Here is a 21,669-nt window from a genome sequence, read left to right on the forward strand (position 1 = left end):
ATCATAAGATGCCATGTTTTCTACAGATGCAGGAATTTCGGAAAATTGCAAGCTTTAACTAAACATTGCAGAACCTTCAGTTTTGGGGCATCAGGGAAACCTTGAATATTAACCATCTCTGTGTTATTGCACACTGGTCACGCAAACAGAAATTCGGCGGCTTCGCTATGGTTCAAGCCTTGCGGGACTTAGTGCAAGCTTCGCCAGCTTTTTTCTGCTTGTGATGCGGTTAACTTCAGGAACGGGCGAACGAAATACTCGTTACGACATGGAGCCGTGAACCCTTGCATTTGAGAGTCAACACTGTAGTAGCATACTTGGACGGGGCCTGGTGTGTCCACCAGCCAATAATCTTGGCGATGGTATCAGCCCGGCCTGAAACTGGAAGCTACCAAAGCATAAATGAACCCTCACCTGATCCTGTCAGAACCGCGGAAGGCTTCACTTCTAAACTGAGGAAGCTTGAAACGTGAAAGTTACCAAAAATGACGTCGACCATTTGCCGCGCATTGACGCTTCATTACATCGTCGGTGCCATGCTAGGTATTTCCTGTCAGTTTATCTACAGAGCGATATTGTCAAACTGAGGTGAGCGAAGGAAGGAAGGAAGAAAGACTTTGTTGAGTGCCTGCAACAGACAGTGTGTACACTGCGCCCGGACGTAGCCACTCGTCGATCCCCACGTCACCCCTACTCGGAACACACCTCGGGATGGTAAAATAAGGACCTTCGTTACTTAAGGGGGGGGGGGGGGTTGTACAAGCTAGTTTCGAAAGTAGGATAAACACAGTTTTGCGCGGCGTGTATTGCAGTCGCGTCTCGTGACCGTGGATGACGCAGTGGTATTTTCGGAAGCGTTTGAATAGCACTTGTAGCCGTTGAAGCAGTTTTACCCTTCTGAGCTTGTTAAATAAATATAAGTTGCATTGGGCGCGCTCTGCATATTCAACCAACCTTTCAACCGTCTCCTATGAAATGAACGTCTTTCAGTCAGATATTATACGAGACATGCAAGAAGCCGCTGCAGCGCCAGAAAACGTGGAGGAAGCGGCCATAAAATGGATCGATATCGCGTCCCTCCTTATTTATTCAGCTATTACTCGTTCTTTAGAACAAACTTGTCTAATTCTTCTTCACTCTTTGCACGGTCACTTTACAACTCAAAACAAGGACACAGCGGAAACTCCCGCGCCCCTGCTGGGCTTCACGCCGGCTCTGACCACCGTCGCTGCGATTTAGAAAATCTCCACAAAGAATGTAGAAGCCTACTAATAAAAAATAGGCTCCAATCCAGGCTGTGAGGGTGGTTGGAACGCAAATCTTTAAACGACACCCACAAAAATGTTTTCCTTAGTGGCACTGTTCCTGATAAAGAATTCCCCCGCACCTCCCCGAGGGGGATTGTGAGGATGCAGAAATGCATTGGGTGCACCGATGAGTGTGATGCGAATAATGGCGAAGAGAGAGGCGAGAGTGTGAGCGTAATCATTTATTTTTTTCTTTTCCAACACCCGTCATTTCCGCTTCGGTATAGAGATTTCTCTCGCTCGCCGCCGTCATCGAAGTGATCGAGCTGACTCCAATCGACCCGAACGTTGATGGCGCGATACAGCGGGGTGTGTTCCAGGTGATTGCGCCAAACCAGGATGTTGCCGCGCTTCACAAACCCGCGCTTGTACGTTGCCGGACTCATCAGCCTCCGCTTGATGCGACCGTCGAACGCAACGTCCTCGGGTACCATGCGAGGAAGGCACCGCACAACCTTCGATACGTCGATGGGCACGTTCACCGCCTGTCCCTTGATTCCAAACTGCCCGTTGCCTCGAGTCAGCCGCCTGATGCTCATGAAGGGGAGTCGAGGCGCGATGAGCCGCTCTTCGACCGGGTTCAGATCGGGAAGATGCGCCGGCCGAGGAGGATAAAGGTAGCCAAAACTCACCCAGCCCTCCTCTTCGCAGCTTTGTCTCTTCTCCTTCTTCTTCTTCAGCGGTTCCCCTACGGGAAGATGACGATGGTGGTTGAACGCGAAGCTATCTCGTGATGGATTGTTTGGTTGGCCAATCCCTAGGGGCATCATGCCACAATCATCATCAGACGCGCTGGGGACGCCGGCCAAGGCACGCACGACAACCCCCGACTATAATGCATTTCTGCATAAAATTGCCTGAGCGACGTCACTTGAACTCACAAAAGTGGCTCTACAAAGCGCGAAAGCAGTGATTCTGCTAGCCGTTACCTGGAATTCACGGGCGCGGTGTTCCGAACACAGCAGCATCGGCCACGGCCGGGCTCTAGCGGCGGACTCCGTCGCTGTAACCCTGCCGTGCGTCAGCAAAAAAAAAAAACGAAGAGGTGCGTCTTTTGAAGGGTGAGACAGCGTTGCCAGCCATCCTGATCTGCTAGCTCGGGGCTAAACCACCGCGCGACACAAGCGCAGTCACCGAATCAATTCGGCATGTGAGCTTAGTGATTCCTATTTATGCCGATTCAAACGTGTTAGTTTAGTATGTTTGAGAATGGCGAGAAAGCTGCGGTAATTCTATAATCGCTGTTTATCAGAACCAGTTGCTCCATTCACCTTTTGCAATACCTTTAGAACACAACCGAATCGGTATTCACCAATTCAGAAAACGGAGCCTCATTTGTGCAAGTGCGCAAAAGGTATCGTTTCTCTAGCGGCGAGATGTCTGTCTGTCGTCTCTACATTTCTTTTCCCGCCTGCAAACCAATCCTTAACGTATCTTTGCCGTACGACTACTTAATTCTATCATGTTCGGCTTAACCAGGAGGTGCTGTCAAACAACTGAAGCAAGCCATGCAAAGGAAGCGCGCAATGCACGCGAAGCTGCACTAAAACAGGGGTAAAATGAACGTCACTAAAGCAGACAACAAAGCCGTCGCGCCATCGCGCCCACAGGTGTGAGCACCGCGCGGGGGAACGCCGAGTAACAATTAGCCGTGCCATCTACACTCTGCTCCCTTACTGAAAACCGCCTTCCCCATTCCTAGCCGTGTTGGGAGTTTTTTGTCCCGCACACCACCAGGGTACCGTTCCCTGGTAGCGGTAGGAAGCTCTGCTTTAAAATATGTTGCCATCATCGCCACCATATGTACTACCAAACTCACCAATTTGTACTTTCCTCTAAAGCATTCGTTAAATCTGATGTCAGTGTCCAGGAGAACCGCATTTTAGCAAGTGCAACATCATGGACCGCTCTAAAGTGTTCTTTGGCTTCGGTGGATGATTGCTTGAGGCGTTTTGAGGATGATACCATCAGCGCTGCTACTACGGGGCCGGCTTTTGTGAATAAAAGAATTTGTAAAGAGAAAGAGGGTTATAACTGGGACCTTTATCCCATGCTACCTCAAAGTCAAAGTGCAGTAATCAAACACCTTCGGCGTGTCGGAATGGTGCAATAGGATAGTTGTCGGCTTCATAACGCGAGGGATTCAGGTTTGATTCGTACCGCAGGAACCGTTTTCTTTGTGAGGCGCTTGCTGTGTTTCTGTGGTACCCAGTGATGCATGTTGGCTTTCCTGCGGCGCCCTTTGGGCGTAACAATTTTGATTTTGGAGAGATTGTATTTCGGCCAGATAAATCTTCGGGTTTTAACCACTTTTAAATTCCCTCACGATCATCATCCTCATTGTCAGAGAAAGTTACCTTACCTGCAGTGAGTTTTTTGGCGTCAGTAAAGCGCAGAAAGTTTCGCTTTAAAACAAACCCACCTGTATCTGGAGGTTTTGGCGGGCGTTAAAGGTGGCCCAGGATGTGAATATCTTTCCGCAGTCCTCTACTGTGGCGTCCCCTACGGCCCCAGTATAACTTGGGAACGTAGTACCCCAACATCGCAATACAGTCGAATCTCATTATTTCGAACACACTTAATACAAACTTCCATTGTATTCTAACCGACGACGTGGTCCACGGAAAGTAATCTGTATTTTATTGCCAAAAGGGTCCGGTAATTCAAACACGAACGCATCTGGGACGGTTTATTTGACATGCCGCGCTCCGGAAATGGTCCGACTATGGATATTTTTTGAGACTAGGTGCGTACTTTGGACAACAAATTTGCCACTAAAGACCAGAACGTCCCTCTTTTAATCTGATACAAGGCGGCGCTCTGCGACCTCGAATGTTTAGGTGCATTTTTATTGGTTTTTCAGCCAAAAACGCAACGGCTGTGCTGTGCCCCAACTCTGTACAGGCGCCGCATTGTGGAACTGATGCTATTGTGCCTCGACAGTGAGAAAAGGCATGCCAATGTCTTCTCTGGTGGTACGCATATTCTTTTCACTGACTGGACCTTCATTAAGCCAGGTAATATCAGCAATTCTTATCGGCGATCCCACGGTCAGTGGCGATGTGAACAACCGACTATCATACTTATGATGAGAATGCTGTAGCTAGAAATTGAAATACGCACAAATAAACCTCCGTGCACTTCCCACTCGCGTGGTCACTCATTGCGCATGTGCCGCAGCCGGTAAGTCCCCAATTCAATGAGCTTTCCATAATTTGAACGGAAGTTATTCTGAACAAAATTTGGGGGCCCTTTGAGTTCGAGTTTAGAAGATTAGACTGTATTTATAATGGCACTTTCTTTCTAGTATTGCCGGCGTGCAATTTGCAAAGGAAGTTGTGACGACACACCGTGATTTTAGTTAGAAAATCTCATTAGAAGTTGTTTTTTTTAGTTGAAAGTCAAGGTCGGTAAATACTTTTCTGCCAGATATTTTCTGAAAGCTTCGGCAACCCTCAGAAGAAAATGGAAATCTGTGAAGCGTGTTTCGCGAGTTGGTTCATATTGCCGCGAACCATGTATGGGTTTTATTTTTTATTGTTTGTTTTTACTGCCGGGCCACGCCCGGCTGAGTTATCTGCGTTCCAAACGAAGCGCGTCTTACATTCTTTACTTTTATGCCGCACGGGCTATCACATTCAGATAAGCAGACTGTTTCGCCCTAACGCCACTAGCCCAGAATAATCTTCTGTGATCTACAATGTTCTGGATGTGAATCGACGTTTCCAGAAACACTTTCGCCGTAAGATAAAAGCCTGCAGAGCAGACGCCGCGGCATTCATTCGACGACACTCGCCCGTGCTAGTCCCTTTGTTGACCGCTGCTTCGCCGCCTCTGTATTCTGTTGATTTGTTAGGGAAGCACAAGTTCGCTCCAATAAACTTGTTTCTCCTTCAAGACAACTGCGTCGTCCTTGGCTTCGTGACAATCATTCAGAAAAAATTATTTAGCGCAGAGGAAGGCAAGGACGGTCAACAGATGGGACGGACGCTTGGTGATAACAAAAACGGAAATGTTGCTTTTGTTATTGCCTAGGGGGGGTTACGAAATAGAAGATGCAACGTTGCAACCCAGAGGCGGCCCCCGTACATGATGAACTCATTGAAATTATCCGCGGTCCCCCAGACTATCTAGAGTCCGGATTGCCCAAAAAGTGTAATTGGCACACCCAAACCCCAGTTATGCTCCCTGCCACTTCTGGATTTGGAAATTCCGGGGCCATTAACCCCAAAGCGCATTTTGACGCAAGTGGCTATCTCTGAAACGATAGCCGCTTATCTCTCGATTCAAATTTCTGGCCTACAGTTTAAAGTGTACTTGATCAATAGGCTTATATAAGCAGAGCCACTCCCAACTTCTTGAACCGCTGGTACTTGATGATGATGGTTATTGTAGTGTTTAAATTGCCGACGCTACACAAGATATGGCCCGCCGTAGTGGAAGGCTCCGGAATAATTTTGACAATCTGGGGATCGTTAAGCTGCGCCTAAATCTAGAACATACGGGTGTTCTTGCTTTTCGCCTCCACCAGACAGCGGCCGCCGCGGCCGGGACTTGAACACGCATCCTTGTGCTCAGCAGCACAACGCCATGACCAAAGAGCCACCACGGCGGGTAACCGCTGGTACTTGCTATACATGTCCCCATTATTTAGCGCAAAGAAACTGCAGGTACACGCGGGGAAAAATATATGCAGTTAATTGGTAGTCCCCGGGTACATTTAGTAAGAATAGTAAGCAAAAAAAATCACCGCCGAAGAAAAAAACACGACGAGTTCAAAAAGGAAAGGCTCCAGCCCCTGAAGGATAAAAGCAAGCATGAAAAGAGCAGACCTCCCGCTTGTGTTGCTCCAGCCCGAACAAGAAACAAAAGGCAAAGAAAAGGATGCCAGCATTTACGGGAGTGGCGTGGAGGGCAACAAACGGTTTCTGAGCCCGCGAAACCGACGTGGCGCGAGCCCTTGCCCGCTACAAGTCCGTCGACCGGGCCTAGGCCGCCTTCGGGAGAGCGTCTCTAGGCGGTCGAGCCGCTGCCTCCCGGGCTTGCTGGATGGTCCATGGCTCTTCGTCTTAGTTGCATGACGACAGGGCCGCTGCAAGGCGCGGCGCTACGGTATCTTATTTAGCTTCTTCAGGATGCGTCTTGCAGTCCCACAGCGCCGCTTAAGTGCCGCCGTCTCCTTGTGGCAGACATTGCACTGAAGGTCTAGGTTGGTCTCAGGATATATTGTGCAGACGTAGTGGTGTCGGCAAGGTCCTCATCTGCAGTTCTCGAAATGTTACCGTCTGGGGTCTGTCTAGCTGTCGCTGGGGGGGAGTGAGCTTCCTTCGAGCCATTGAATACGCCTTCGTCATTTCGTTGTAAGTGACCATTCTGTCCTTCATGGTGCTCCAGAGGCTTCCTCGTTTCCGGCAGCGGCCGTCTCCTTTTTTTGCGTTCTGGAAACAAGAGGAGGCACTTCAATCTTAGGTTGCCCTGTTCCAGTATGTGCGCGGCGCTGGGCGAGGAATAGTTTTGTATGTATCGGCGAGTCAGTGACACCGCTGCGCAGTCCCCGTCTACTAGCGCCAGGGCGATGGTCACTTACTCTGCCTCTTCCGTTCTATCGCACTTGGTGCTTGCTGCCGTTCTCGTGACTCCGTACGCGTCTCCCAACGCGGGTGTGTAGCTTGAGCTGTTCGGGAATTCCGCCGTGTTGACGAATCGCGCGCAGTAGTCCTCTCGGAACTTATCGCTAAGGGCCTTGGCTCTGGCTGGGCATACGCCCTTGTTGTAAGAGTCTTCCTGTCGACCAGAAGCACCGAACTCGTGGCCGGATATATCCAGGTGGGCGAAGAGAGCACGGGCAACAGATGTTCTCCGTAAGGGTCGGCCATCTTGATGGTACTGTTTAATGTCGTCATGATAGGAGTGGCTCGAAGGCTGAAGAAGCTGTCCCAGGCGAAAGCGCGCTAGCACTGAGAAGGCTGGAAAATCGAATGGCATTGCACAAGCATGTTCAACTCATGAACACTACAGTAACACAAGGAAAGGAAGAGCGTGAGTGGTGGTAGCAAAGAGCGAGGAACGGTGCCAAAGCCGGTATGGCACATCACTAGTTTGCACTTCCGACATCTTCGAAACAATGTCAGTCCGAAACAGCCAGTCTCAATTTGAAGGAGTTGAAAAAATTGAAAGCTTTGCAAGAATTCCCAGGTACATAAACAAAATCGGCACATTTCCAAATTGCTTCTCGTAAATTCCAAGCAAGCTATTCAACGCAAAATAGTTCAAACTATAACTGACTTCCCTAATTGACTATCAATGTGAAGCACCACGGATTGCCTAGTTAGACCAAAATGGTTCCAATTATGAAACTTCAAGTAGTTCCAAGCAAGTAATAATGAAAAAGGTGCCCCACGTAGAATATAATAATTTCAGGCGGTCACGAGTTATTCCCGGTAATTTCAAAAGGTTCCACGTCGCTCTAGGTAAACACAAGTAGTTTTAGAAACGTAAAAGTAATCTGTATTAAGTTTAATATATTGCGTAATGGCAACTTTGGGAATATTGAAGGATTTGTACTTTTTTTGAAGGCACTCAAAGCAACTTCGATGACCTTCCGAACGTTTCGCTCTAATTTATTGAATAACTACAGTTTTTGCCTAAATCAAAGGGGTTCGTCAAAAAATTGTTGAATGCCTATGAATGTCTGTACTACAAATTGTATCATCCGAGGTGACTTTCGCCCAAAACATTTTCCGCTGCTGCGTTCACGGCAACGTACACGATCTGGCGGAGGAACAACCTAAGCTTCTGGCTGAACTTCTGGAGGCTTTGTTTGGAGCCATCTACCTCGACTTCGACAAAGATATGGCTGGCCTATGGCGCTCCGTGTATCCCCTTCTGAGGGAGCGCATTGGCTTCGAGCTGCAACGTGCTGCGGCCGGGAAAATGTAGAGAGGTGCAGTCAGCGTGCCACCGACCCACCGTGATATCGTCCGACGTAGTTACCGACGATAATTTACCTTCAATAAGCATCATGTGCATTACCACCGTCTGTTCAGTCGCTGGCACAGTAACAGCTATTCGACCTGCCCTGCCAGGCGTCGAACCATTCAGCCAAAACAACTGTTACAGACCTGGGTTCGTTACCCAGAAACCATTTGCCTTTGTTTGCTAATGTACGGTAAAATCAGAACATATTTTAACCATGTGCGCATCAGGGTTCTGCGACCGCAATTTCAACGCTGGTTTGGAGCCTGGCAGACTCTTCTTGTGAGCTGACCCGTTTTTCGAAACCATTCTTTCGACACGCCGTTCAACGCAATATTTATTGCTTTTGAGGGTACCGGTGAGTCGGCCAGAGCAAAGTTTTATAATCAAGTGTTTTCTTTTCGACCGTGCAATAATTGACCCCCACCCCCTATATCGTCGCAGTGCTATCGCGACTCGTGCCCCACGGGTAGAGCCAATAAATCCGCGTGCGGTTCCTAGCTTCGCCAAACCCAACAAGTGGTACCACGCCAAATGAGAACCGTATGCACAAAACACGGACCCAGGTTCGCACCCCACTTTCTCTTGCGCAACAGTATCACATTTTACCCAGGCCGGACCAGGCCGTGGACTTGTTGCATAGTAAACAACAGATGTTTCGATATTTTGGCAAGGAACCCCATATTTACTTCAACTTTATTTTTTTCCTCACAGCAAGCGAAATTCTGAATTGAAAGATGGGTGGTTGTAAGGGGAAGTTTAATTGGTACTTTGAGCGACCTAGTTCCCGGCGTCTGTATAAGCAAAACGGATCCTAAAATAGCTTAAGTCCAAAGAGAATTACTGTTTTAATAAAAAGTTCTAACTGATTTGAAGACAAAAAAGTGCGACAGCATAGTTATTGGAGCTGTAAGATGCAGACATCAGCTCAGTGAAGCGGCTGCGGTTTCCTGCATTTATTCAAGCGTAGGCCCGGCCTGAATTAGGAGCGCCGAAGACCAGTGACCACCCAGGCGGGCAGTTGCACTTGATCTCTTGTGTGGCAAAGTTCACGCGCCAGTAGACGCACCGATGATGATAATGAAGGAGGTGATGAAGACGATGACGATGGCGTCGCTACAAACCCATGTTATTACGAAGGCGATTAGGGCACACAACTCTGTTGCCACTCCGTCTGCGTGGCTCTAGCTATCTAAAACCTGACCTAGTCAGCAAGTTTTGGCTGCTGGGTTAATAAATGTTGTAACACCGTTACGCACAGGTTCATGCACAAAAAGTTTGATGTCGATTTTCACGGCATTAGACTCAAACATAATTTAACATCACGTGAAAACTGAAAATAGGTGAAACTGAAACTACTCCCTCAGCTACATTGGTCAGTGACAATTTTCTCTGTAAACAAGCCGCGGCCATTTCGATAGTTAGATTTTGAAGAGGTTACAACGCACCCATCCATCATTCGCCGATACCATATCCCGGGCCTTGACGAATGACGATGAAAGCTGTCGGAAGAATGAAATTGAGGATTTGCGATTATCATTTGCTTGGGACTTGAACAAAAACCACCCGATTTTCTCGCTTGCAAATCTCGTTTGGTTGTCCAGCGATAGTGAGACCTGCTGCCAGATTCCCAGAGGAGATTCAAAATATCTCACTGATTTCGATGTAAAAGCACCCTCTCATAAGAACACTCTTTATAGTTCCATTACACATGTGTGCTTTAACTTTCATAACATACATGACCTGAGTTGTGCGACCTGAGCTGGATTTGTACGAGTAGTTGTGCGAACCCCTTCCCACTACAGTCTAAAGCACTCCGGTACCACCACAAATTCTTTTGACACCGCCCGTTTACGCACCCTCCTCACTCGATTCTCATATCCCTATGAACCCATGTACCTTAGACACAAAACCAACATCACCACTAATTTGTACATACAATGCGGTCTAGCACGAGCGGTATACCGAACATACTCTCTTAAAAAAAGTACTAGCTGTCAGCATCCATGCCCTCGAATCCTGATAAACCCCCTCCAAATGACGTCGGCAGCATCTTGCCCTGCGCGCTTCAAGGCCAAAACAACATACAACAATCTTTTCCACTCTTCACAATACCACTCTTTCTCCCGTTATTTTTTTTGCGCTGTGAAGATGAATCTATTCAACTGGTCCGGTTTTCTACGCTACTTCAATCTATACCATCCTCTTTACAAGGGATAGAGCTAGCCTAGCCAGTAAAACTTGCAACACCCACTATATTGCCAGTTGCAACATAATGTATCGCGTAGCGTTATATCGGTTTGCTTCATCATCCTGCCATGGTGCACATGCTTTGCCCTACCTGTGCTCAGCCGTTCTTGCGCTCTCAACTACACTGTGTTCACTGCCATCTGAAGTCGCAAGATCCCGCCATATATCCCGGCTGACTTGTTTGCGTTTCATCAAAGCTTCATCTCTCTGTTAATAGAAACAAAAAGTAATTTGAAAGCTTCTGAAATGAGTTCTCTTCGATTGGTACATTTCAGCACAGGATGTACTCGTTGATGTGTGCGGTTGCGTTAGAGTATCAATGTGAATAAGGCGCTTCAAAAAGGGAAAGTAGGCGCAGAACATGGCAGAGTGAACGTGCTACGTTTAGTTCGCAAAACGCTTAAAAATGAGCAATTTGGTCGACAATCCACTTACGTTTTGGAAAGTGTTGTTGGGAAAAACCCCGAATCACTTTGCAGTCAATGGTAATCGTTAAATAAATGCGCTACACTCGGCTTGATGTCTAAACGCCCCTCGAAGATAATGGGTGGACTGAACAGATGCTGAGGTTTTCGTAGTAACACGGAGTCTCGCCCGAACCGAGATTCGGCCCAATAGGGTTGGTTGGGGAAAACCTCTCAGAGAAGAATCACACAAAATTAGTCACGTAACTGGACACAGCGCAAAAAAAGGTCACAAAATGATGCTATAATTCAAATTAATGTTATTAAACTCGCCACGAAACCAAATAAACCTCAAACAGATACCCCACACGGATGCATTGTATATAGGTTGTCATTGTGCACAGTAACCTGACACTCTATTCAGCCTACTCGAACATATTGGAGACAAGCAAGGAAACCGAATAGATGGGATGCTCTTTCATCCCAGACACACTTGCGTTACAAGAACGGACACGACGCTACAAACATAAATCAATCTTGAGTGAGAAAATCTGTAATAAACCTATCGTTCTTCATATACAGGTAAGTCGTATTTTGGGAGATTTAAGGCTTAAGCGCAGATATGTGTGGCTGTCATGGTGGGTTTTCGCTAAGTGTGCTCCCAAGACAGATACTTGCTTCAGAATACATAAGGTTCGTGAAATTTAATTCTAAATTTTATGTAATTTGCTTCTTATGGTGTGGACATAAATTACCTAAATTAATATACGTGTCAATATAGTTCTTTTTATCACAGCCATAATTATAAATTAATCGATCAGTCATTCAGTTTATATGGACTTCTAAATATCCGCATAAAAGACGAACACGTTTGTGTCTACCACGCAGAATAAAACATTACTGCGACTTGCATCGTTAAAATATTGTTAATATACACAAACAAAATGTTCTGACAATTTATCGTTGGGGAATAGCAAAATAAAAGTGTTTGGTGCTGTGTTTTGTGCATGGTTTCTGTGTTTTGCGAACTATAACTTCTCGTAGAATGAGCGGCCGTACGACCAAACAACTCGCTCATCTTTGTTGTAGGGTTGCCAACGCCACGCACCGGCATCGCCTTTGGTTTTGATTGGTGGACTTATGAAGTGGGTGGAACCAGGCAGCTGGTTAACTACGCAATAACCACGTAGCCACATTAACCACGTATGCAGGCACTTTATATACGTGCTATATCTGCTATACGTGTAACTCACACGAAGCCCCAATTATCCCAGGCTGTGTTACGAGTGAAGGCAAACGCGTCGGTGGGCACATACATGGCAATCGCACGACGCTGCACAACGCAAAGATGTTGTATTTAAACGAGATAGGGAGCGTGCGGCTTTCCCTTGCTGCCATTCCTTTTTGGTTTCCCAGAGTCGCCGTGGGCTTCTGACGTCGGTCCTCCTACGCCACAGGCTGACATTTCCAGATTAAGATGAAATGCAACAAATTCATTTTATTGTTGATTGCTGAACCCCGCCTCCTATAGTAAAAAATCACGTAAAAAAGTCAGAACCCAAAAAGTCTCTCGCAAGTGCTGCCACCGGAAGACTGACGCACAGGTCCCGTCAGCCCGGAAGGTCACGTGTACCCGACGTGCTGCGCTGCCTTCAGCGCGTCCAGCACGGCGTCGGCGTCGAGCACACCGAGCCGCACGGCGCCGTAGAGAAGTTGTTCCCGGGCAGTGCCGGCGAACTTGTGCGCCAGGAACACGGGCAGGCCCCGCGAGCTCTCCGCCATGGTGTACAGAGGCACGCGCAGAATGCCCAGCGTCTGCAAAGGGAGACGATGCAAGTGCCGCCGCTGCGGCAGAAGGCTTGCCCAACGACAGTACTATCCCTGCCTTGTTCCGACTTTCGCGCATAGTGACTGGCTAAGTTTCGCCGATGCTGTAATTTTAACTGATATGGAGAGTACAATGCCTGGGCATGACACCGCACCAAATGAATTAAGCTGACAGCCATACTGATACATTTCGCAGATCTTGCTTGCAGTTGAAAAAATTGCCCAGAAGGGTACACCGACACCTCCAAATACATCAGCGTTCAACGCCACTCAATGCGTCTAAAGATCGATACAAATTGGGGTCGCCACAAAAAAAGCGTCATTAAACAATGGCCATTGACAGAAGGCACGAACACCCCTGCTACCCTTCGTTACTTTTAGGCTATAACTCGTGCGGCTAATCAAGACTGCTTCGGCCTCCGTCTGAAAAGAATCCAAGGATCTGGTATCCGACACGCTCTGAAAGAAATTCCGCTTACAATAAATTGTCCCGTTGTTTGTTTCCATATCTTTGTGTGCCCGTGTGTTCTTCCGCAGAACACACACGACTGAGCCAGAGCTGCAAACGCGGAAATTTTAGAAGATACTGATAATATCTTCGCCATCTGGACGTTTTTCCCACAGTGCCTACTGCTGATTGGGATACCTTTAGAACATTCTTCTGTCAATGCGACGCGCTGTAAACATCATATCGCACTACAGCGAAAATAAACACACGGAAGGAAGGAAGGAACCACACCCAAACGCTGTGTCTTTGCTTTCGTTCGTTTGCTTGTGTTTGCGCTGTGTTACGTAATTATCTTGCACCATCTCGCCCGATGCACTACGTTACGCTGCCAAGAGCCGCTCTCAACCTGTACTGACCTCGTGGCCGTGCTCGAGGCTGCCTATGGCGGCCTTCTCGATAACCAGCAGCTCGTCGAGCGTGAGGCGCAGCGAGTAGAAGTGGCACACGAACTGCTTGGCGGCGTTTGCGAAGCTGATCAGGTGGTCCGGCTCAGAGACGCTGAACCGCGACGTGTCCACGTTCACCTCCTCGCGCATCTCGCGGTTGACGGCCTGGGCGGGCGTCTCGCCAGGGTCCAAAGTGCCGCCGGGAAAGCCGAGGTAGCCGTCGTAGCGAAGCACCGCCTATCGCAGAAGCAAGATAAGCAGAAGGCCATACCCACTTCTACTCGTATGGAGCACGCACGAAAGAAATTCGGGGCAAATGGCTGGACAGTTTTATTGAGTACACGAAGCAACATTCTCGTTGAGCCCATCCCTTCTGATCTACAGGAAGGCTCCTCCCTCGCCTTACGGGTCGCCAGGCGGCTCAATGTGCGCAGGTACAGAAAGCGGATGGACACAACGGATAATCTGTTATTAGGCTTTGTGATTCCTTCATCACTTATTGTCATCCAAGGTAACCCTGTCCTTCCACATCTATCAACCTAACCTACATCGTATTTCCCCTTATTCTTCCACAACCAGTGATCCACCTCACGTAAACTACCCCTGCCGTCTTATCTCCAAACTCCTGGTCTCGACCTGTCACCTTCGTCATGCCCACATGTTAACATCCTGTCTCACCTGTCACCTAATCAGCAGCGAGTTCTCCTCAACCCATCTGCTAACCACATCTTCAGTCTTCACTTCTTAGGGCATCATAAAAGACAGCACGTTCAAGAACGGTGCATATTAAGAGGTAGCAACACTATCCCAAAGCAGACTAAGACGAGAGGCCGTGTCCTTTCGCATGGTGAACCGTTGAGAAGGTTGTAAACGAGGGACGGTAACGCACAAGTTGCCCTTACAAAAGCATGGCCCTAGATCTGAATATCCAGTCTGCTACAGAATCCTCCGATGACGCATCCGTGCAGTATTGCCTGATCCGCGTTTGCCACTTGTCGTCATCAGTAGTGATTAAGAGCTAGATCAGTACCCTTTTCCTGTCACGACGAATAATGCGACCAGAATCCTTGCTCTTCACAGTCAATTTTTAAGGAACTGTTACTCTCTTGTCGCGACCCAAACGGAATGCTTTCGAGAGCACATTTCTTTCTCATGTGTTTCAAATGATTGGAAAACATTTCAACGTGAATACAGGCAGAACCTTATTCGGAACAAGGGACAAATGCTGCACACAAGAGTACTCACATATGAAAAAAGGCACGGTCGACACATCGATGGACCTACTGTAGAAGAAATTTACTGAAGAAGAATATGCTGTTGCGTAAGTCGGTAGTGAGCTGTGGAACCCATTTAGCAAGCAGATAGACAAGACTAAGAAGGAACACGCAACAAGTCTTCGTCTATCTTTGCGTTGATATGTGTTCCATAGCTGAGTATTAGTGTGTTCCGCCTACCAGGAAGCCTTGGATATTAGGTAGCCAGCACCTCACCACATACCCGCTAGAAGCAGGCAGCCGTTCCTTTTCTGTTTGGTATAAATCAGCTTCTCCGCGAGCACCTCCTATATACTTCTCGGCCTCCCTAGCAGAATCAGCAAGATCAACGCTCATCAAACGCGGTTGCCCAAGGCCTTTGGGGTGATCCTTAAACACTACAGTTTGGGGTAGGTTATATCTTAAAACTGCGTATCATCCTCTGTACTAGAACCAATTCAGTGCTGCAGGAAGACGAGGTAGGGGCCTGAGAACACTACAGCCCAAACTGCTGTAGTGTTATGGAGCTCTCAAAAGAACGACGAAAGTGCCTGGGCAGATGCTGCAAATGCTGGATGAATAATAACCACAAAACACGGAAATTTGTAAAATAACTTCTATTAAAGGGACCCTGCAACACTTGCCATCGACTACTAGTAATGTGTTTTGGGATAAAGTCTCTTGTCCCAGAAATCTCCTCCCGCAAGAATTATGAAAATCCGTTCACAATTAACGAAACTACGCGCGATGAGAAATCGCGAATAATCGTTCCCTCTCAACTCGACCGCGGAACGCGACGAAAGCTGCGCGCTCTCTCCCGGAGAGGGGGGCGGCTCGCGGCGTTCTTTTCGGCGGCCTTCGATATATCACATGCCGGGTAGTTTTCTCCTTTTCTCCGCAACGCGGAGGGGCCTATTTCCGGTCTTGTGCCACAAAAAAGCAGGCATGGGTGCCTGCTCGCAAGTGCGCGCTCAGGCTGGTAGGGCGTTTTTGAAGCAATAAACGTTTGTAGTCGAGTGGTCCCGTTGAAAAGGAAGTATTGAGCTCATCACTCAAACTCCGCCGGCACTCAAAACACAAAAGAAACGGCAAAACTGTGCCTACAGGTTCAGGCATAGAAGAGGTTCGTACACAGCGATGACGACGACGGAAATGGGAGAATCTAGCCGCGAAGTGGACCAGTGATAGCCGATCGGGCAGCCATGGCCTATGTGACGTCCCTTAGGCCATGCATAATGAGGACAACTGAAGAGAGAGCGGTTGGTTTTTCTGCGTCTTTCACATCGATTTGCGCGCTCACCGCTTCACGTGCACGTGTAATATTTGGCTCAGGTATTCCTGGCAGTGTAATCTAAACGTCGCGCAGGTTTACTTGCACTGCTCAAAGAGTGTTGCAGGGTGCCTTTAAGGCCAAATGCTGTGTACAATAGGAATGAATTGGTTGGGAGGTAATGGATACCTTACTCTAATTAGGTGCTTATGAAGTCGAGCTCCGATCTATGCGGTATCGTCGTGAGCGATAGCCCCCGGATGATTGTGTCGCAAGGGGGAATTCACCTTGTTTCCAACAATTTTAAATAACCCCACCTATCTCCAAAAAGTGACGTTTCCATTACACAGTTTGACGTGTCATCAAAATTTAAGGTAATCTTGTTGATAGGTAGGTTTTCTCTAGAGGCAGGGCAATTGGCCATCACTGAGTCACATCGCACAACCAAGTAATGGTTAGTTCTGGGAACGCATGCGAGAAATAAATGGACGAATGGCGGTTATTTAAAAGGGCCAACAGAAGAACGAATCTCAAATATACCATGAAACATTGCAAGGCTGTCCGCGTTCTGGTGCCGACCACAATCACAAGCGACCCGAAAACAATTTCACTGACTTTATACGCACGACGTCGTGTAGCCTGGCGGAAGTCATTATACGCACGACGCGACTATGGCGCCAACGGGGCAGTTGCTGAAAACTGAAAGCGCCCTCATCAGACGGGTTGGCGGGTTCCCCAAGCCCCTTGGCCGCTTCGACGGAGGCGGCATGGCATTCCAAATTGGGGCACGATTCAGTTGCTTTAGCGATTTCGATCCCGCCTTTGAGAATTTCAGCTCTGGAACAACGCCTTTTTCGTAATGAAAGCTACAAAAACAGTGGACGTCGTCCATTCGCGGCTAAGTGTACGACTTCAACGACTGCAAAAGAAACTGAAGTACACAAACCCGACAACAGACTCGGGCATCACGATAACAGAATCTGACAATAGACTTAGAAATCGCCGTGAGTGTTAATTAAAACGCCCTATTATGTTCGGAACCATCGGTGCAACTTGTTGTTGAGTGTCGCGGTTTCTCGCATGACTGTTATGTTACACGCTGATATTTCTACGCATGCCGTTTTGTTTGATTGTCCGGAATAAACTGGTTCTTTCTGTTTCTTGCGTGTCTGCGTCATTTCGTCGAGGGGGGTCAGGCTCGCGAACCCTTCGCGCATGAAGGAAGTTTCTTCACGACGTATACATAAACCAAGCAGTTCTTGGAACGTTCAGTGCACATTGGGTTTCTAACTTTTAGTGTACGTAAATGGCCAATGCCCAAAGCAAACATGAAAGCTGTTATCATTGCTCCACACATGTGGATGTGCTTGAAATGAAATGTCGTGGGTATTCGTTTCGAAATGGTGAAAAGTGGCTTGCATGTGGCCACTGAAATCCGTTTAAGAATAAGATGAAATGGGGGTGCATCTGACTTCGTTTTTTAATCATTTGTTGCAACTTAACTTGAACCTGTAACTTTCTTAACGCGCATGAGTAGAACAATTTGCCGCATCGTTTAGGCTATCGGTCAACGTAATCTTCTATATAAGTGTTAATTCTAAATATAGGACAGGTGCTTCCACCCCGCAGTATTAATTCGGAGGCTGGATAAGAGCACCGCCATCCGTTAGGGTTCGATCGCAACCCGAGCGCTTCTGAACTGCATTGACTATGCAGATTGTACGCCGAGATAAAAAATACGTGAAAATTATAACCTAGGTTGTTTTAAGGAGCTGAACGTTATTTAAGAGCCCCAAATTTCCCATCGGTAATTGGGAATATGGTCGGTCTGTCAAGGACGTAATGTGGCACAGAGCATGTTAAAAAAGTCCCATAGCTGCAATCGTACGTGAAATAAATGCATTATCCGGTTCTATGTCCTGCATTGCATCCATAACATCAGCTGTGCTTTTTTTTATTGCGATACGGAGCGCGAAAGCTAAACGAAAACCCATTTCGAGGAGCGTTGTACGGCTGTCATTTGAACCATCGGCTTCGCGACCTCTGGTACGGTACCCGTGTTGCGAAGGAAAAGGGCGATATAGCCGCTTGGAAACAGCGCGGCGCCAGTTGCTTTGGCTGCCGCGTTGGCACGTCACTCACGTCGTGCGTATAATGGCTTCCGCCAGACCCCACGACGTCGTGCGTATAAAGTCAGTCAAACCATTTCGTGCTACTATCACATTGCCTAAAACCAACCGGAGGTTTTTCGTGAAACTACGAGGCGTGCAAAAGCTAGACGAAGGTGGAGGAGCATCGTGTATCGGCAAGTCCACATTCCTTATTGTCTGCAATGAACAGTTTGGCGTCATAAATTATTATAAAAAAGTACACAGACTCAAAACCACAGAAAGAAGCCGACCTCCGTGCAATGTTCCCACTCACCATAATCACGGCCTTCTGCTTGTAGCGGCGCATAATCATGGTGTCGGTGGGAGCCCAGATCATGACGTGAGCGACGTTCCGGTATCCTGTGGCCAGGGCGTGGGCCACGGAGCACGCCTCGTAGCCGTGCTGGTTCAGCTTCAGCTTCTGCACGATGTTCAGGTCAAGCGGGTGCTTGTATGGTTCGGCGGTGCCCACCGCCGGCTTTTCCACGTTCCGCGAACCCATGGACATCACGAAGCACGGCGTCTCCCGTTCTCGATCGGTTTCTTCCTTCCGGCCGAATATTGCTAAGAAGGTTCTCGGAAGAGACTCAATGGGAGCACCCGAGCACCCTGGAACGTCTTCTTCTTCTTCCTCGTGGCGAGCCTGCGGGTGGTCCGACACTACTGCCAAATGGGGGCGGTATACGTCGGTTTTACAGTAGGATGACTATTGGGTGAGTTACGGAAAGAACGTGGCAAGTTATACGGCGAAATAGTACTATTAGGCAAAGACGCATCCATCGAGTACCCGCTAGACCTTGAAGAGTTCAAGAGAGCACCTGCAACTAGTGCTCAAATAAAGTGTTTTCTCTCTCTCTCTCTCTCTCTCTCTCAATACGGTGGGCGCGTGGCGTGGCCGGTTGTTCAGCCTTGTTGGACAATGATTTCTGAGTAGCCGTGGAGGAGGTCGGTGGTTATTTAACAGTCCAGATTGGTTCTTGTACGTAGGTTAGTTGGTGCCCATAAATTAATGGTGCGCACCGACTCTGGGGAATTGGCCATGTCAGATTTGGTAAAAATGTTAAGAAGGAAAACTAAGGGTAAAATAGAACTGAGGAGAGTGTCAGGGATGTGACGTTAACAATTTTGAGAACCCAAGAAAATCGAAATAACTATAACATACTGAATTTAAAACAGATATCACTCGTACCAGCAAAAGAAAGTACGAGATGTGCTTTATGAACAGGGTAAACGACCTTATTCCGAAATAAAACCTGAAGGGCTCGAAAAACATCCTTGTGGCAAAAACCTAAACCCGATGCCCCAAATGGCAGTAAATTCGAAACAGACAAGGAAAGACCCAGGCGCCGGGGCCGAAGTTGCAGCAGGCAGCACAAGGCCAAAACTTACCCCCTAAAGTGAAGAGTAAGTATACTTAGGTTCAAGCCCAGCAGAATTCAACGCTCACGACAAAAGTGTCAACTGACCGCATGTGAATGGCTTCTGATGACGAAGTGTTACTCTGACTTTGGCATTTGAAATGTCCCATGGAGACTGTAAATGCTTACTGGTAAAACGTAGGGTGTTTCCTGGTCTAAGTCTGAGAACAATCCGAGAGGTTATCACTGTGCGGACTACAGAATATTAGGAAACAGGCGCATATCTTTGTTTAAAAAGCGTTGTCTGATACCACAAAGTAGGCATACAATTCTCAGGGTAAGGGTATTCCTGTCTTATGAGGCGTTCTCTAATACATCGTTGCGGTGATGTGATCTATGCAGTTATTACCTCGCGACACTACCAGCAGGAACTCTTGTTTACGCGCTAGTCCAACATCCACCCTCCGCAGTGGCTCAATGGCTAAGGCCTTGTGCTGCTGAGCACGAGGACGCGGGTTGAATTCCCGCCCATGGTGGACGCTTCTCTGATGGAGGAGAAAAGCAAAACTACCCGTGTGTATGAGATTTTGGCGCACGTTAAAGATCCCCAGGTGGTCAAAATAATCCGGAGCCCTCCACCACGGCGCGCATCATCGCCTGCGTTGCGTCGGCGCGTTAAGCTGGTACTGGGGTGTGAACGCTTTTTTTGTGCGCAGTTTGAAGTTTCACATTTTGCTCTACCACGTTCCAGAAGCGTGATATTATCGCATTGATAGAAAAAGGCCCTATCATTTGACAACTACATACACAAAAACCATTCATAGTTACGCAAAGTGATTTAGAATGTTTACGTACAAGACAACCAATTACTTCAGTCAGATCTCGACGCCATTTCAAAGAGGTGTGCAAAATGGGGAAAGGTAATAAATGAGTCAAAATGCAATCGATGGGAATCATTTCCACCAATGTGTACACTAAATGGCTCTATTGGGGAAGTTGTCAATAGTTACTAATACCTAGGTGTAATTATAACCCCAACATTATCCTGGCAACAGGCAATCAACACAATTCCAAATAAAGCCAATAAGATTTCTGCGTCGCAATTTCAGCAAGGCCCTATTGTCACTAAAATGGTTTCTCAATAAATCGCTTGTCCGCCCAAAACTCGAGTATGCTGCTATCTGGGACCCTTGTTATGCCACTCTCAAACAGACCAATAAACTTGTGCAAAATAACGCGGCCCGCTTTACACTGTCCAATTATAACAGTACCGCCAGTGTTACAGTGAAATCTTCTTTGTGCCTTCAGCTGTTGTCCTTACACAGTAAACTTTCGTTTATGCCTTTTTCATCAAGTGTATTATCACCCTTCTTTGAGAGAGCAACTAATTACATTGCCCCTTATCGTTCTTTGCGGGTGCACCATCATACAAAGTTGAATATACATTTTGTCGGACGAATGCATTTTATCATTCATTCATACCTAATACTTCTACACAATGTAATGACCTTCCATCAGAGATCGTACGCATTTCCAATCACTCTCTATTTCGCCAAACGCTGTCTAGATTAACGCAGGGCGATAATCATGTGTGATTACGTGAAACGCGGTTACCATTTTCTTTTTTTAACATGTGTAATTCGCTTTTTTCTGGTCAGTTACTTTATGATCACTGTGTACTTTGTCAGAGGTTTGTGTACATATTCGTAGAGTACGTTGTTTTGATGGTTTGCGTTGTTTTGTATTTCGCAGCCTAAAAATGCTGTTTTACTTTGCCGTGACATTTAAACTGTGTATTGTTTTACCCACTCCGCTTTGCAATGTCTTGGCGCTTGAGAGTATCTGAAATAAATAAATAAATAAAAATATCCAAATCGACCGAGTCTCCTCTTTCCTAGGCTGTGCTAGCGCACGCCCTACGAGGGGCAGAGCAAGCCCCAAGAACACCAAGTAAAAAAACTCCTCCCACCTCCCCGAAGGG

General features: G+C 47.5%; 1 protein-coding gene across 1 annotated transcript; it reads right to left on the reverse strand.

Annotated features, from left to right (window-relative positions):
* Positions 1-12,498: 12,498 nt before the first annotated feature.
* Positions 12,499-18,838, reverse strand: LOC144153473 (U8 snoRNA-decapping enzyme-like). The gene is made up of 3 exons (XM_077685114.1): positions 18,605-18,838; positions 13,628-13,894; positions 12,499-12,751 (listed from the first exon to the last, which is right to left on the reverse strand). Exons 1-3 carry the CDS (start codon positions 18,836-18,838, stop codon positions 12,560-12,562), a joined length of 693 nt encoding a protein of 230 aa, XP_077541240.1. The 3' UTR covers positions 12,499-12,559.
* Positions 18,839-21,669: the final 2,831 nt, after the last annotated feature.

Source organism: Haemaphysalis longicornis, unplaced genomic scaffold (assembly GCF_048455015.1).
Source record: "Haemaphysalis longicornis isolate Haplotype H1 unplaced genomic scaffold, Haemaphysalis longicornis Haplotype H1 scaffold_9, whole genome shotgun sequence".
In the NCBI taxonomy this organism is placed as follows: Eukaryota; Metazoa; Arthropoda; class Arachnida; order Ixodida; family Ixodidae; genus Haemaphysalis; species Haemaphysalis longicornis.